The sequence below is a fragment of the Camellia sinensis genome, chromosome 13, assembly GCF_055761805.1.
Source record: "Camellia sinensis isolate YWXY chromosome 13, ASM5576180v1, whole genome shotgun sequence".
Taxonomy (NCBI): domain Eukaryota; kingdom Viridiplantae; phylum Streptophyta; class Magnoliopsida; order Ericales; family Theaceae; genus Camellia; species Camellia sinensis.
Genome location: NC_138973.1, coordinates 112558420 through 112576726, shown reverse-complemented (window position 1 = coordinate 112576726; position 18307 = coordinate 112558420). Strand labels below are relative to the sequence as shown.

The 18307-nt window shown below is 39.9% G+C and overlaps 1 protein-coding gene across 1 annotated transcript; it reads left to right on the top strand.

Annotated features, from left to right (window-relative positions):
• The first annotated feature begins 1594 nt into the window (after positions 1–1594).
• On the top strand, positions 1595–4402 carry CRR21 (Tetratricopeptide repeat (TPR)-like superfamily protein). Its single transcript, XM_028200920.2, has one exon. It carries the CDS (start codon positions 1731–1733, stop codon positions 4275–4277), a length of 2547 nt encoding a protein of 848 aa, XP_028056721.2. The 5' UTR covers positions 1595–1730; the 3' UTR covers positions 4278–4402.
• Positions 4403–18307: the final 13905 nt, after the last annotated feature.

Here is an 18307-nt window from a genome sequence, read left to right as displayed (position 1 = left end):
TTTACTTGGATCAAAAGGAAGTCCTTAAAATGCTTCAACCCTTTATCAAAGGGAGTAGGGTAAAGAGATCTTTAGATCTAGGTGCATTTGTAGAGAGAGAATAAATTTTACAGAGAGGAAGAGCCGATTTAGGGTTTTTGAGTGAAAAGATACAAAAGTTCTGTGCAAAAATAAGCTGCTGGGAATTGATATACGTGATACTTGCTCGAGCGAAGGATATGTCGCTCGAGCAACCAGACACAATAAGTGCCCTCGCTCGAGCGCAAGAAGCGTTGCTCGACCGCAGAATACAAAGTCTTAGAAGTTTGTAGACAGAAGACCGTCGCTCGAGCGCAAGAGTTCTCGCTCGAACGAACAACAACACCCTCCCAGAATCTTTGCAGACCTGAAAAAATACTGGAAGATCAACAAGCTCACTCGAGCAAAGAAGCCAAAATTTGGACAATATCAAACTAGACCAACAAGCAACTAACTTGTTCTAAACACACCCAAACATCCCAATACTCAAACTTAGGGGTGAGCATGGTCCGGATTGGACCGGATTGGAGTAAAATCAGGACCAATCCGTTATCTACGAATCCTGAAAAATTGGAACCAATCCAATCCATTTAAATCGTGAAACCAATTCGAACCAATCCATTTAAATACGGATTGGATCGGTTTAGGACCACAGATTTATATAATTAAATAACAAAAAAATATATATAACACTTTATTTTCATAAAAAATATAAATATAGTACCATATTAGTTTCACAATAGCAACATGTCTTTTCATAATAGTTAGAATTTAAACAACTATAAAGAAACTAATTCCGCCATAAGTATTTAGACCATTACAAATTAACACTAAAAACTAGTAAACAAAAGTAATAAAAGAAGATACTATGCAAGTTTAGGTTTGGATTCAAGTTTTATATGAAATAAGAGAGGATACTATGCAGGAGGGTGTATAATAAAAATATATACTATTTGTATACGGTCCGGATTGGTTCCAATCCGGAACCATGGGATTCAATCCGGAACCAATCCGTGAACTACGGATTTTTAATTTTTCAATCCGGAACCGAACCACGGATTCAAAAAACCAATCCAAACCTACTGGATTGGACTGGAATGGATCGGATTACGGATTTCACGGATTCCTTACTCAGCCCTACTCAAACTCAAAGAGTGGAAGGAAGAAAAGACATGGATAACAATATTAAACCATGAGAACCCAAGTTCGCAATGCCACAATAATCGGTCAAAATCGAGATCGTTATATTAAAGGGACTAATTTACCACAAGAATGTTTTCAGTTAAAAAAAATCAATCATTGACATAGGTCCTGTTTGGTAAGGCTTATTTCTAACTTATTTAAGTTTTTAGCTTAATCTAAGCTATTTTGATGTGTTTGGTTCAGCTTAACAATACAGCTTATACATTTTTACAAGTCAAAAATCAACTTATTCTTTAAGTAAAAAAAAAAAACTTAATTTATAAATCAAAAATAATTATAAATTATAAACTGTTAGATTATAACTTATAACCACTTTCCCACTACTCCACCAAACGCCTCCACAGGCCTAGCATTTCACCACTTGCGCTAGAATACAAATATAATCGACTTGGTGGACATTCGTCCTTATCAATCCCTGAAATTTCTTTGTTTTTCAGTGACCAAAATGCAATGGCAACTGCGGCCACAACATCGTCATCATCATCTCTTCCTCAACCGCCTCTTCATGCATGGCTTCTCTCCCTGTCGCCACCACTCTAAATCCACACATCACCCACTTCAAACCCACGAAGTCTGTCAAATTCACACCGACCCATCTCACAAACCTCCAAGAAAATGCCAAGAATTCTCGAACTCTGTACAACTCTCATTTCAAACAGATATCTTTTCTCTGCAAAGACGGTCGAATTCAAGAAGCCGTGGATATGTTCACTGAAATGCAGCTCAAGAACTTCCAAATCGGACCTGAAATCTATGGCGAGCTCCTTCAAGGGTGTGTTTATGAGCGTGATTTCTTCATGGGTCAGCAAATTCACGCTTTGATTATTAAAAATGGCGAACACTTAGCGAGAAATGAGTATGTTGAAACAAAGCTAGTGATTTTCTATGCGAAGTGTAGTTTTTTGGAAGTTACGGTCTATTTGTTTCGCAGACTCCGAAAACAGAATGTGTTTTCATGGGCTGCCATTGTTGGATTGTATCGCAGAATGGGTTTTAGTGAAGAAGCTTTATTGGGTTTCATTGAAATGCAAGAAAATTGTTTTCTAGCCGATAATTTTGTCGTGCCAAATGTGTTGAAAGCCTGTGGGGCTCTACAGATGATTGGATTTGGGAAGGGAGTTCATGGGTATGTGTTGAAAATGGGTTTTGATGGGTGCGTCTTTGTTGCAAGTAGTTTGGTTGATATGTATGGGAAATGTGGGGTTTTAGATGATGCAAGGCAAGTGTTTGATAATATGTCTGAAAGAAATGTAGTCGCTTGGAATTCAATGATTGCAAGCTACGTTCAAAACGGGATGAATGAGGAAGCTATTGAAGTCTTTTGTGAAATGAGAATGGAAGGTATTGAACCGACTCATGTCACCGTGGCAAGCTTTCTTTCAGCTTCGGCTAATTTATATGCTCAAGTAGAGGGTAAGCAAGGACACGCTATTGCAATCGTAAATGCGTTGGATTTAGATAACATTTTGGGAAGTTCCATTATTAATTTCTACTCCAAGGTTGGATTGATAGAGGATGCAGAGTTGGTTTTTAGTAGGATGCTTGAGAAAGATGTGGTGACGTGGAATTTGCTTATATCTTGCTATGTGCAATATGGTTTGATTGAGAATGCGCTCAATTTGTGTCGTCTAATGAGATTAGAAAACTTTAGGTTTGACTCGGTGACTCTAGCATTGGTACTGTCAGCTTCAGCTGATACGTGCAATATAAAACTTGGTCAAGAGGGCCATTGTTATTGTATTAGAAACAACCTTGAATCTGATGCTGTAGTTGCAGGCAGCATTGTCAATATGTATGCCAAATGTGAGAGAATCAGTCATGCAAGAAGAGTTTTTGACTCCACAACAATGAGAGATCTTGTGTTGTGGAATACATTATTGGCAGCTTATGCAGTGCTAGGTCTGAGTGGTGAAGCACTGAAATTGTTTTATCAGATGCAGCTAGAGGGTGTTCCACCAAATGTGATATCGTGGAACTCTCTAATTTTGGGATTCCTGAGAAGTGGGCAGGTCAACAAGGCCAAAGACATGTTCTCAGAGATGAAGTCCCTTGGCTTCAAACCTAATGTGATTACTTGGACTACCCTCATTTGTGGCCTGGCTCAAAATGGATTTGGAGATGAAGCAATTCTACTTTTTCAGCAAATGCTAGAAGCAGGAAACCGACCCAACGTTGTCAGCATCGTTGGTGCACTCTCTGCTTGTACAGAGACAGCATCATTACAATTTGGAAAAGTCATTCATGGCTATATTACAAGGCAGAGCCTTTGTTTGTCTATTCCAGTCGCAACTGCTCTAGTTGACATGTATGCTAAATGTGGAAGCATAGATCGAGCAAAGAAAGTGTTCGATATGATTTTGATCAAGGAACTCCCTTTGTATAATGCAATGATCTCCGCTTATGGATTACATGGCCAAGCTGTAGAAGCCCTCTCACTGTTTAAACATCTTCGGGAGGAAGCTATAGAGCCAGACAACGTCACTTTCACTGGTATCTTGTCAGCATGTAGCCATGCTGGCCTCATAAACAAAGGTTTGGAGTTCTTTGTTGATATGGTCTCAGAACACCATGTAAAGCCTAGTATGAAACATTATGGTTGTGTGGTTAGTCTTCTCTCTCGGCATGGCAATTTGGATGAAGCGCTTATGCTCATTCTCAGAATGCCATTTGAGCCTGATGCACAGATATTAGGATCACTGTTGGCTGCTTGTAAAGAACACAGAGAGATTGAAATTGGGGAATATATATCCAAATTTTTATTTGATTTGGAACCGGCTAATTCAGGAAATTTTGTTTCTCTGTCAAATACATATGCAGCTGCAGGAAGGTGGGATGAGGTGTCAAGATTGAGGGTTTTGATGAAAGAAAAGGGCTTGAAGAAGAATCCCGGGTGCAGTTGGATTCAAATTGGAGGAGAACAACGTGTTTTTGTTGCAGGCGACATACCACACTCAGAAACCGGGGAAATTTATTCCATGTTAGCCTTGTTAGGACAGGAAATGCTATTACTGGGATATGTTCCTATGCTTAGAAATGCTGAATTTTGTTGCTCTTGACCAATAGGGTTAGAGATGGACTGGCTATCCATGAGGATATAATCATAAGGTGTTATTGGTGGTGAAAAGAGCTTGAGGATATGAGATGCCTCCAAAACGTGACCCGATTGAAATGGCTTATCATCCATATTTTGAGGATAGGGAAAAGTTTTCAGTGAACATCTTAGGAAAGTCAAAATTAGTAGCTATTTTCATCACTCAGAAATGTGCCAACCATGACAAGCACCATTGGGAAACTGTTGGGTGTAAATTGTGATACAGAGTTCGATTTTGAGTTCTGGTGCAGACATATGACAAAGGAGGTTTTGAACATCCATTGCTATGGTATATATTCAAGTGTCGGTACTAAGTTCTGAGTTCCGAGTGCTATATTACTGTTGAAATCATTATCAGAAATCAGTACATGTCCTATTGCTCTAGAAACGAATTCAAAACTTATGATTGATTTACTTGCTTCAAAGACCAAGGCCCCTGGGCTCCAGTTTTCCATTCTGTTGGTGAGGCTGGAAAGTTTATTGGCAACAGGTTGGCATGAAGTGATTCATCATGCTCAAACATGAGCCGATCCCTTTAATTAAGGGTTCTCTTTCCCCTACCATTGAATAAATTTTGAAGTCAAAAGAGAAGGATAAAAATAAAAAGAGATTTGGTGTATACATGTTTCTCAAACTTTCTACTTGAATAAATCTTGTGGTGTTTGTGACTGAGCTATTCACTTGTAATAAGAGTGCTAATATTTATGAACCCAGAACATCATGCGAAAGAATTGAATTTCTTCTTTCAGCTAAAGTAGGTGTGAATGAGATGAGGGATTTTCTTCTTTTTCTCTTTTTTTTTTTTTACTTTAATATTTTTTTTTTTTTCGTCGAGTGATGCAACAATTGTCTTTTGAATCAAATAATTAGTGGTTTTCATCATTTATGAAGTCTTCTCTCAGTCGAGTTGTAGCTTGTAGCCCAAGTGATCATGAGGGACACTTAGTTGGTGTTTGGAAAGTGGCTATTTTTAAAGTTTTTTTGGCTTTTTAACTATTTTAGTAGGCTATTTTAGTTGGCTATTTTAGTTTTTGTGTTTGGGAAGATGAGATGAATTTTTATTTGAGTTGTTGTATTGAAAAATGTATTTGAAATGATGTTTAAGGTTAAAATGACAAATTTATCTCTAGTCTCACTTTTTTCAACATTGGTGTAAAGGGGCAAAAGTGTCATTTACTACCGGTGGGACAACCTGTAAAGTGACAGTGGTAGGCTGTCAATGCCACTGATTGTAGGCTGCCGAGCTACATTTTTTTTTTATAATAAATATAAATCAATGGTTTAGCTACAGTAAAGACTACATGACTTTTTTCAAACTTGAGGCTAAAATAGCTTACCCCACTGCTTCCCAAACACCGCCTTAATTGCAAGTAAGGTAAGGTCTCAAGTTTGAGTTGAGTAAGTGCCGACATGCGTGTTCTCTAAATCATTACTCAGGTTCATTGAACAATTGCTTGAGGGACAATCTGCACACATCAATCAAATTTCAATCTCGGATTTCTACACTTCACATATCAATTTTGTAACGCCCTCAAAATAATAACAATAAACCCATCAGATAAAACATGCATTTACATATAAATTAACCACACTCTTATATTCATTAGAGTTCCGTTAATTAAATATTACATGTTAACCTCATAACAAAATGCCCTACAGGCTTACAGCTTTCCAAGTTAACACTTGGTTACAACAAAGAGTTCTAACTCGTTTACACATTAAGCCCTTGGCTTGAAATTACATATAATACATCAAAAGTAAAACGACAAAACTATGCCCGCCACTAGCCTCCCAGCTAAGTCCTTGGAGGTGGCATGCTTCCTGTACCTGAAAATGATATTCCCATATAGGGTGAGCCACAGCCCAGTAGAAATACACTAAACCAACCATGAACAATGACTAAAACATTAGCAATTGATAGATGGCCAACACTGATACAATCACATAAATTTCATATTTATGTCTTACAACTTATGAGTCTAAGTTACCTTTCATTTTCCCTTTTTCAACAGATAAGCATGTCAACTCTATCATCATTTCAACAGATATGTATAAAAACTATATCTCACATTCAGATAAGCATAAAAGCTATATCCACATTCTCAACAGATATGTATATCAACAATATCCACAGATAAGCATACAAGCTGTATCCACATTCTACAACAGATATGTATATCAACAATATCCACAGATAAGCATACAAGCTGTATCCACACTCTACAACAGATATGTATATCAACAATATCCACAGATAAGCATACAAGCTGTATCCACACTTCACAAAGATAAGCATATGAGCTCTATCTTCACTTCTCTAGACAAGCATATGAGCTCTGTCTACGGAGTTCATCCCCTATCTCCTCCCAATACCTATCCGGTTTAGAGGTACATCCCCTATCTTCCCCTAAACCGCGGAGTACATCCCCTATCTCCTCCTCTACACATAACGTATACAAACACAAAGGTTCTATATACAATCACACAATACATATAATTAATGTATTCTATCAACCGTCAAGTTCCATGACACATTTCATTGATTAGTTTCAGTTTACTTAATCATCAAGCATTGTCTACAACAATCACGACTATCCTCCTCCGATAGCCCAAAGCAGTTATTTCTAAACAGGAAATAAATGCACAATGGATATTCAATCAACATTTCATTCCTTCATTCCTCTCAATTAATTATCCCAATTAATTAAACAATGTAATTAGGTCAATTCCCATAATTAACATTTCAACCCTTAGGTCCCGTTTTCATCAATGATTCAACATTAATTCCATTTCTCTATGCCAAACATGCATCTAGGTTTATTATGAATAAAACCCCAACTTTTGTAAAATTACACAAAAACCCCAAACTTTCATAGAATTACCAAACCAACCCCAACATCTCAAAATGCCAAAATTTAAAGACAAAACCCATAGAGAGGAGTAGGATATCTCTACCTCAAATTCGGAGTCCCAAAGGAGAAGACGACAAAACCCAACGTGCTCCAAAACCCGAGATTTTCAGATTAAAATGAAGCCCTCGACGATCAACAACTTTTTTGTAAAGGCCAAAGGTGAGTAAATCACTCCTACTAGATCAAAACCTAGAGAGAAGGTAGAGTCTAGAGTGAGAGGCTCAACAATGGTGATTTTGGAAAAGTAAGAGAGAGAAGAGAAAGTGAAAAAGTGATTTGAAAAGTCACAACTTCGAAACTTAAACCCAGTCTTCCGCTCGAGCGTAAAACACTCCGCTCGAGCGTCCACTCACAGACTTCCGCTCGAGCGGCCAACATCCCGCTCGAGCGCAGAATGCACTCGCCCAGTACTTTTGCAGAACCAGGCCTCCGCTCGAGCTTCCAACCCTACGCTCGAGCGGCACTCAGACAACCCCGCTCGAGCGGCCAATACCACGCTCGAGCGTACAACGCTGCACAGGAAAATACTGAATGGGTATAATCTACGCTCGAGCGCCAACACCTCCGCTCGAGCGTACAGGCCAAAAATCTGGGCAACTAGTTTTGGTTTCTAAACTCAACCAACCTGTAACAAACCCGCTCAACACATCCTATAACTCAAATACAAAGTAAGAAAGGATGCAAACAAGATAATAAACAACTACCAACATCCACGGACACATGTCCGGATCACTATATAACAAGGGTAAACCCGGGATCGCTATAACCTCCCCCCCTTAAAGAATTTCGTCCCCGAAATTAAGCACAAGTTTGCAAAACAAGTTTTTCTCCATTTACACAATGTTACACTTGAACATTCAACAATTCGACCCATTACCGGTCATCCCATCCCTTTAACAAGAGACATATCACAATATGTAAACAACATATGTATTATTAACATGCACCAACATTATGCACTAACTTTCCAATGTCAACAATATATTCAACATATATAGTGTTACATCCAACTACCATATGAGGCAAGTTCCAAAACATGCTTCCAATAATCAAAACATTCTCAATGTTTTACAACTTAAGACATATATAAAAGCTCTTAAGTTCAACATAATGTAAAATTTAAATACAAGATTACACATCAACAAACAAGTCCGGATATTTCTCACGGACTTCCAACTCACGTTCCCAAGTGGCTTCCTCCACTCCGTGATGTTTCCACAAGACTTTCACCAAAGGAATGGTCTTACCACGCAGGACCTGATCCCGCCTATCCAAGACCCGAACCGGTCTCTCCTCATACGAGGCATCCTCATCTACCTCTAAATCGCTCCAATCCAGCACATGTGATGGATCTGGCTCATACTTTCGAAGCATACTCACATGAAACACGTCATGCACTCCGGACAACTGCGGCGGTAAGGCTAACCGATAAGCAACCTCACCTATCTTCTCAAGGATCTCAAAAGGACCAATAAACCGAGGGGATAATTTCCCACTCTTCCCAAACCTCATCAGGCCTCGCCTAGGTGATATTTTCAGAAAGACATGATCACCTACCTCAAACGCCAAAGGCCTCCTCCTATGGTCGGCATAACTCTTTTGTCGACTCTGGGCTGTAACAAGCCTCCTACGGATAAGCTCAACTTTCTCCGTCGTCTCCCTAACCAACTCCGGACCCAACAAAGGTGCATCACCCACCTCGGCCCAACAAACTGGAGACCTACACGGTCGGCCATACAAGGCCTCAAACGGTGCCATACCGATGCTAGACTGAAAACTGTTGTTGTAGGCAAACTCTACCAATGGCAAGTGCCTCTCCCACGTCCCACTGAAATCCAGGACACAACCCCGAAGCATATCCTCGAGGATCTGAATAGTACGCTCGGACTGCCCGTCAGTCTGAGGATGATAAGCCGTACTAAAGGTCAACTTAGTGCCCAAGGCACTCTGCAAACTCTGCCACAACCTAGCAGTAAAACGAGGATCTCTATCTGAGACGATCGTCACTGGGACCCCGTGCAATCTCACTACATCCCGAATGTACAAATCGGCAAGATGATCTATCGAATCTCTCACGCGCATAGGAATAAAGTGCGCCGACTTAGTCAACCGGTCTACAACCACCCAAATAGCATCACTACCCCGCTGAGTCCTCGGAAGACCTACAACGAAGTCCATAGTGACATGCTCCCACTTCCACTCGGCAATAGGCAAGGGTTGCAACAAACCCGCTGGCCTCTGATGCTCGGCCTTCATTTGCTGGCAAGTAAGGCACTTCGATACGAAAACAGCCACATCTCTCTTCATACCCCGCCACCAAAACTGGCGACCCAAATCCTGATACATCTTAGTACCTCTCGGATGCACCGCAAGGCGCGAATGATGAAACTCTCGGAGTACTTCCTCTCGGCAAGACTCCGGTACAAACAAACGGTTTCGGTATCTCACACTCAGGTCGGGATACACCGTCAAACCCTTCTCAACTTTCCCACTGGAGATCTTCTCTCGGAGGGATTCTACCTCAAGGTCACCTCTCTGTGCCTCTAACACTCTAATCACAAGTGTAGGCTGCGCGACAACAGAAAACAAGGCCGCAGCCTCAACAGATTCGCCCAGTAGCAAATCAAACTCGCCAAGTGCTCCCAACATCTCCCATTCCCTGATGGCTATACTAGCTACATCACCAAAGGTCTTCCTACTAAGGGCATCGGCCACAACATTGGCCTTTCCCGGATGATAATGCAACTCAAAATCGTAATCCTCGATGAACTCCATCCATCTCCTCTGCCTCAGATTCAAGTCTCTCTGTGTAAACAGATACTTCAAACTCTTATGATCCGAGAATACCTCGAACCTCTCACCATAAAGGTAGTGCCTCCAGATTTTCAAGGCAAAGATCACAACTGCTAACTCTAGGTCGTGTGTGGGGTAATTCTTCTCGTGTATTTTCAACTGACGTGAGCCATAAGCTACCACTTTCCCCTCTTGCATCAACACACAGCCCAAACCCTCTCGTGAGGCGTCACAATAAACCGCATAACCCAACCCTCTCTCCGGAATAATCAACACCGGAGCGGTGGTCAATCTAACTTTCAGCTCTTGGAACGACTTTTCACAAGTCTCATTCCACACAAACTTGACTCCCTTCCGAGTTAGTCTAGTCAACGGTGACGCTAACCTGGAGAAATCTTTCACAAACCGACGGTAATACCCAGCCAATCCCAGAAAACTGCGGATCTCAAACACACTCTTGGGCTGTGCCCAATCTTGCACTGCCTCAACCTTGGATGTATCAACAGACACCCCTTCCCCGGATACCACGTGGCCTAAGAATTTGACTTCCCCCAGCCAGAACTCACACTTCCCAAACTTGGCATACAGCCTATGAGCTCTAAGTAACTCAAGCACCACTCTCAAGTGTGCCTCGTGCTCCTCCTCAGAAGACGAATAGATAAGGATATCGTCCACGAAAACAACCACAAATCGGTCTAAGAACTCCCGAAAAATCCGGTTCAACAAGTCCATAAAGACTGCCGGTGCATTGGTAAGTCCGAATGGCATCACCAAAAACTCGTAATGGCCATACCGCGTACGGAATGCCGTCTTAGGAATATCTTCCTCCCTGACCCTCAACTGATGGTAACCCGATCTCAAGTCTATCTTAGAGAAACAACGGGAACCCTTCAACTGGTCAAACAAATCATCTATACGGGGCATAGGGTACTTATTTTTAACCGTAGCCCGATTCAACTTCCGAAAGTCAATACACAATCTCAAGGCACCATCTTTCTTTTTAACAAAGAGGGCCGGCGCTCCCCACGGTGAAACGCTAGGGCGAACAAAGCCCTTATCTAGCAATTCCTGGAGCTGAACTTTCAACTCAACCAACTCTACTGGAGCAAAACGGTAAGGTGCCATAGAAATCGGCGCCGTACCTGGCACTAAATCAATAGAGAATTCTATCTCTCGGTGAGGTGGCAAGCTAACAAGTTCTTCGGGAAAAACATCCGAATACTCACAAACCACCCTCGGCAACACAATCTGAGTCTCAACACACTCGCTACTCTCAAAGCTAGCAAGTAAACCACTAAGCTCACTTCGCCCTCGCGAATCAAACCCCGGTGGCAAAACACTACCAACCCGGTCTCCCAAGAAATGGAACCACTCCCCGCTCAAGGTACACAATGTAACCCTCTGGCGGTAGCAATCAATAACAGCCCGGTATGACGATAACCAGTCCATACCCAAAATAACATCAAAACCCTTCATGGGCATGACAACAAACGGAAAAGGAAGCCTATAGTCGGCGACCTCTATATCACAACCTCTAACACCCTGTTTCAGAATCAACTCACCACCCAAAGGCGATACCACACAAATAGGAGATGCTAACTATGCTAACTCCAATTCCAAAACAGATGCAAATGCAGCAGATACAAAAGAATGAGATGCACCCGTGTCTATCAACACATTAGCAACTGAGTTGCAAAACAGAAAAGTACCTCTCACTACTGATGGAGCCGGTACTAAATCCTGTGCGGTAACAGCATACACGCGCCCCGTAGGCCCCTGGTCTACCTGCTCACCTCTCGGAGCAAAAGACTGCTGCACAGACTGGGATGACGAAGCTCCCGGATTGGCCCTCGAGGCCTGCACAGACTGAGCTGGCTGAAAACCCTGCGTCTGTCTAGAACCAGACGCTCCCGAAGTGGCACTCAACTGTGGGCAAAACCTCTTCATGTGCCCAGGTTGTCCACACTGATAACAAGTCAAGAGCTGCCCCCTGCCCAAACTCTGACTCTGCGGTCTAGCTGAAGAAGAAGCAGCTTTCTGACCCCCACCCTTCTGCGGGCAAACAGATACCTTGTGACCCAGCTGGCCACACTTGTAACAGGTGAAATCCCCCTGACCACCTCTCCCGGAGCCTGCACTCGGCACTGGGAAGGTCGATCTAGCAACACTACCCTGCGACTGCTGAGGGTTAGAACCCCTCTGCCTCCTGCCATCACCCTGACTATCCTGGCTCCTCTTGGAGCCTCTCTGGCCCTCATCCTCCTCCTGCATCATAAGCTCCATATGAGCTGCAGCGTCCACTAGGTGTCTATACTCTCGAATATAAGACCCACCAATTCTCAACTTGAGGCCCCGCCTCAACTTCCGCTCAAACTCATAGCAACGGCGTTCCTCAGACGCCACCAGTTCAGGTGCAAACCTAGACAGACTGGTAAAAGTAGCCTCAAACTCGGCCACTGACAAGCCCTGCTGATTAAGCCGGCTAAACTGATCCCTCAGCTTTTCTCTAGCTGCTGCTGATAAAAACCTCTCCTGAAAGGCATTCACAAACGCCTCCCAAGTACCACCAACACGAGCTTTCTCGTACTTCCACCATTGACCCGCATCTCCTTTCAGTTGGAAGGATGCCAAGGTCACTTTCAGTGCTCCGTCCTCGATGCCAAGCATCTCAAACGTCTTCGTTGTCTGTTCGAGCCATTCATTTGCCTTAAGCGGCTCTTTAGGATCCCCGATAAACTCGTCCGGATTACACCGAAAGAACTCCCTCTTCAAGAAGGAAGGCCCTGCCTCAACTGCCTGTTTCTCAGCCCTAAGAATACCCAAAGCTCCTGCTAACTCTCTGGCCAAGGCACCCATAGCCTGCTGACCCACTGGCTCGGCCACAGTGGCCTGCCCAACCCCCTCCTGCACTGCCGGAATCTCACCCTGTAACGGTACTTCCTGCCTCGCAGGTCTACTACGTCTAGCACCTCTTCCTCGTCCTGACATCCTAATAAGGGCAACACAGAACGTTAACACATTCATAAGTGTGCCAAAACTAAACACTCACGTCCTAATACATGGACAACTGTAATTCACTCCACATAAGCACATAAACACATAAGCACTTACGAATTTCATTTCCGGATAATGATAGTCCCGAGACGTTACTAGAGTTCCGGTTAGAAACAGCATTGATCAAGTGCTTTTCCAACAAGACTCTCAGAAACTCAAGGATCCAATCAACATCCTAGAAATTAAATCCCATACCCACATAGTCACATAAACATGTTACCAATTAAGCACATAGCATATGATACAACATCTAAGTCTCTATCAAGCGAGACAAACCCATTGTGATCCTAATCACTTCCCACGTACCCAAAGTATTCGAACCCGGTACGCTCTGATACCAAGTTGTAACGCCCTCAAAATAATAACAACAAACCCATCAGATAAAACATGCATTTACATATAAATTAACCACACTCTTATATTCATTAGAGTTCCGTTAATTAAATATTACATGTTAACCTCATAACAAAATGCCCTACGGGCTTACAGCTTTCCAAGTTAACACTTGGTTACAACAAAGAGTTCTAACTCGTTTACACATTAAGCCCTTGGCTTGAAGTTACATATAATACATCAAAAGTAAAACGACAAAACTATGCCCGCCACTAGCCTCCCAGCTAAGTCCTTGGAGGTGGCATGCTTCCTGTACCTGAAAATGATATTCCCATATAGGGTGAGCCACAGCCCAGTAGAAATACACTAAACCAACCATGAACAATGACTAAAACATTAGCAATTGATAGATGGCCAACACTGATACAATCACATAAATTTCATATTTATGTCTTACAACTTATGAGTCTAAGTTACCTTTCATTTTCCCTTTTTCAACAGATAAGCATGTCAACTCTATCATCATTTCAACAGATATGTATAAAAACTATATCTCACATTCAGATAAGCATAAAAGCTATATCCACATTCTCAACAGATATGTATATCAACAATATCCACAGATAAGCATACAAGCTGTATCCACATTCTACAACAGATATGTATATCAACAATATCCACAGATAAGCATACAAGCTGTATCCACACTCTACAACAGATATGTATATCAACAATATCCACAGATAAGCATACAAGCTGTATCCACACTTCACAAAGATAAGCATATGAGCTCTATCTTCACTTCTCTAGACAAGCATATGAGCTCTGTCTACGGAGTTCATCCCCTATCTCCTCCCAATACCTATCCGGTTTAGAGGTACATCCCCTATCTTCCCCTAAACCGCGGAGTACATCCCCTATCTCCTCCTCTACACATAACGTATACAAACACAAAGGTTCTATATACAATCACACAATACATATAATTAATGTATTCTATCAACCGTCAAGTTCCATGACACATTTCATTGATTAGTTTCAGTTTACTTAATCATCAAGCATTGTCTACAACAATCACGACTATCCTCCTCCGATAGCCCAAAGCAGTTATTTCTAAACAGGAAATAAATGCACAATGGATATTCAATCAACATTTCATTCCTTCATTCCTCTCAATTAATTATCCCAATTAATTAAACAATGTAATTAGGTCAATTCCCATAATTAACATTTCAACCCTTAGGTCCCGTTTTCATCAATGATTCAACATTAATTCCATTTCTCTATGCCAAACATGCATCTAGGTTTATTATGAATAAAACCCCAACTTTTGTAAAATTACACAAAAACCCCAAACTTTCATAGAATTACCAAACCAACCCCAACATCTCAAAATGCCAAAATTTAAAGACAAAACCCATAGAGAGGAGTAGGATATCTCTACCTCAAATTCGGAGTCCCAAAGGAGAAGACGACAAAACCCAACGTGCTCCAAAACCCGAGATTTTCAGATTAAAATGAAGCCCTCGACGATCAACAACTTTTTTGTAAAGGCCAAAGGTGAGTAAATCACTCCTACTAGATCAAAACCTAGAGAGAAGGTAGAGTCTAGAGTGAGAGGCTCAACAATGGTGATTTTGGAAAAGTAAGAGAGAGAAGAGAAAGTGAAAAAGTGATTTGAAAAGTCACAACTTCGAAACTTAAACCCAGTCTTCCGCTCGAGCGTAAAACACTCCGCTCGAGCGTCCACTCACAGACTTCCGCTCGAGCGGCCAACATCCCGCTCGAGCGCAGAATGCACTCGCCCAGCACTTTTGCAGAACCAGGCCTCCGCTCGAGCTCCCAACCCTACGCTCGAGCGGCACTCAGACAACCCCGCTCGAGCGGCCAATACCACGCTCGAGCGTACAACGCTGCACAGGAAAATACTGAATGGGTATAATCTACGCTTGAGCGCCAACACCTCCGCTCGAGCGTACAGGCCAAAAATCTGGGCAACTAGTTTTGGTTTCTAAACTCAACCAACCTGTAACAAACCCGCTCAACACATCCTATAACTCAAATACAAAGTAAGAAAGGATGCAAACAAGATAATAAACAACTACCAACATCCACGGACACATGTCCGGATCACTATATAACAAGGGTAAACCCGGGATCGCTATAAATTTTCACTTCATGCATAAACTAAATCCTCCTACTTCACTCATTCTACCCAATTAAAGAAAAATATACTGAATTTTTGTTACATATGTACTGAATTTTTGTATTTTTGTATTTATTACAATTGTTTACGTGATTGAATAGAAAAATATACTGAATTTTTGTTACATATGTTTTAATTTGTTGTATTATTCCAACTGATGATTTATATTTTCTATTCAATCTTCTTCTTTGAGAAAATTTAATTGTCTGGTAAAATAGATTAATTAAACAGAACAATGAATCGATTATTTAGAAGTAACTCATCAGTCAGTTCTAGGTCAACTACTTTGTCCTCTATACCTAATCAAGGACTAGTAATTAATGAAGAAGAAGTAGAAATACAAAATGATAAAATTGATTTGAGTTGGAATATACCAAAATTATCGATTAAAGAAATTTATAAAACTACTTTTTTCCAAAATAATTTCCATGTTAATTTGCATGTAAAAACTATTGAACAAGTCTATGCTTTAGAAAAATCTAGGGAAACCTGCCAATTATTTGATGCAAACCTCATTAAACAACATTTAAAGAATGGTAACAATTTTATTCATCTAGGCTTAATTCAAGTCGGTGTTAAACCATTAACTATACAAGGTAAAAATACTTCTGTTTTATTATGTTTACGTGATACTCATTTTATTAATTATAATGATAGTTTAATGGGTATGATGGAAACTGGTCTTCACAAAGGTCCAGTACATTTTAATTGTTTTCCTGATTTTACACTCAGTTTACGTGATCCACATATTTTAGATGCATTAACCTTAAATATCCAATTAAATGGTTCATTTACAAATATGAAAGAAAAAGTTCACAATATTGCTTTAATTTATCGTGTTCACTATAAATGCATGAAAACCAATTTAAATGTTCAAGCTTTACATAAAAGTCCAAAAGATAAAACCCTGTTAATTCAAAGTAGCAGTACTGACTCTCATATTAATGTTCCCCAAATGATTGAATGGAAAAATATAGATCTCCCTGATCAATGGATAACTGTTAATGAAAATTACAAACATAATCAACAACAATCTTCAATTCAAGATATCCAAGATATTCAACAATATACTGATGGTTCAGTTCGAATTAAATTTAATCGTAGTCAATCCTCTCGACATAGTACATCTAGTGTCCCCACTGAAATTGAAACTGAAGATGAAATATTTAATACCCTTATTTCGCAAAAATAGTCAAATCAATCTTGGTCAAACTTCAAATAATAAACTTAAAGGAATTGATAATTCTACAACTTCCCAGTTTAGTAAACCTGTTTATTCACATTCTATACATTTACCTGAAGATGATGATGAATCCCAAGAATCACCTACTCAAACTGATTTTGAAGTTATACCTCCAATTAATCCTCAATTAATGACAATTAAAAAAGATTTTACTCCCAATTTAGATTAATTACTTATTGAATTTAGGTATAAAGAAAATAAAACTAAAAGACATGCTTATCGTACTAAATATGATTCTAATCAACAATCTAGAATAATTAGAAAATGGTATAATTTTATGATCGAATATAGTATGGAATTACCTTTCTTTGACTACTATGAAAATTATTACAAAAAAGTTAATACAATCACAAAACATAAATGGAAAACTTCTCCAAATACTTCTGTTAGTTCTAGTCATCCTCCCATCGAAAATATAATTATTAATCATCAAGGTTCTAAAGTCCCTGCCTCTCCTTTAAGCTGCCTGGTACTGCCCCTGAAATAAAAAAAGTAATTGAACAAAATAATTATACTAATCAATGTTTAAAGACAATTGGTACGCAATTAGATAAAATTGAAACTCAATTAGATTTCAAAAATATTACCTCTACTAAACAAACTCTTGATCAACCTTTACTTAATCTTCCAAGTAATCGTTCTAAACGAACTAGTTTAATTACCAATGATAGTTCTACTGTCAAAACTATAGAACAAATACTTACCAAATTATCTACAGCTGAATTAGCCTCACCATCTAAAGATAAAGGTCTTACTGTACTTAATCAACAACCTATTGATATTGTCCCTAATCAATCTTAAACCAGTACTACTGATAATGAAATTAATCAATTAGCTCAGCAATTTCAATCCTCTACTCTTAATAAAATTCTTTATCCTAAAGTTAATCCTCAAACTACCAAAAATTGGTATTCTCGACCTACTCTTCCTGATCTCCAATATGAAGAAACTAATCTTTCTAATCAATTCTCTGTTTCTGCTAAACGATTATACAAATGGAATATTGATGGTCTCAGTAAAGATCAAATCTTTCAAAAATTAAATCATTTATCTATGGTTACCAATAGTTATCTTAGTAATTACCCTGAATATACTCAACCTGAAATTGTTTTATTAATTACTTCTGGTTTTACTGGTATGCTCAAATCTTGGTGGGAAAAATACCTTACTGAAGACCAACGTGAATCCGTATTATATGCTAATAAAAAAGATGAGAATGATTTACTTATCTTTGATGAAACAATTGGTTATTATAAACCTGATGGTATTAATACATTAATCTATACCATAGTCAGACATTTTATAGGTACCCCTACTAATATCTATTATCGCATACATGATCAACTTAGTAATCGTACCTATCCAACCTTAAGTGATTTTAGATGGTACAAAGATGTTTTTACCTCTAGAGTTATGTTAAGGGAAGACTGTACTAAATCATTGTGGAAAAAAAA

Bases quoted from the DNA above. Each gene is read 5' to 3' on its own strand.
- CRR21 (XM_028200920.2), top strand. From the start codon at position 1,731: ATGGCTTCTCTCCCTGTCGCCACCACTCTAAATCCACACATCACCCAC.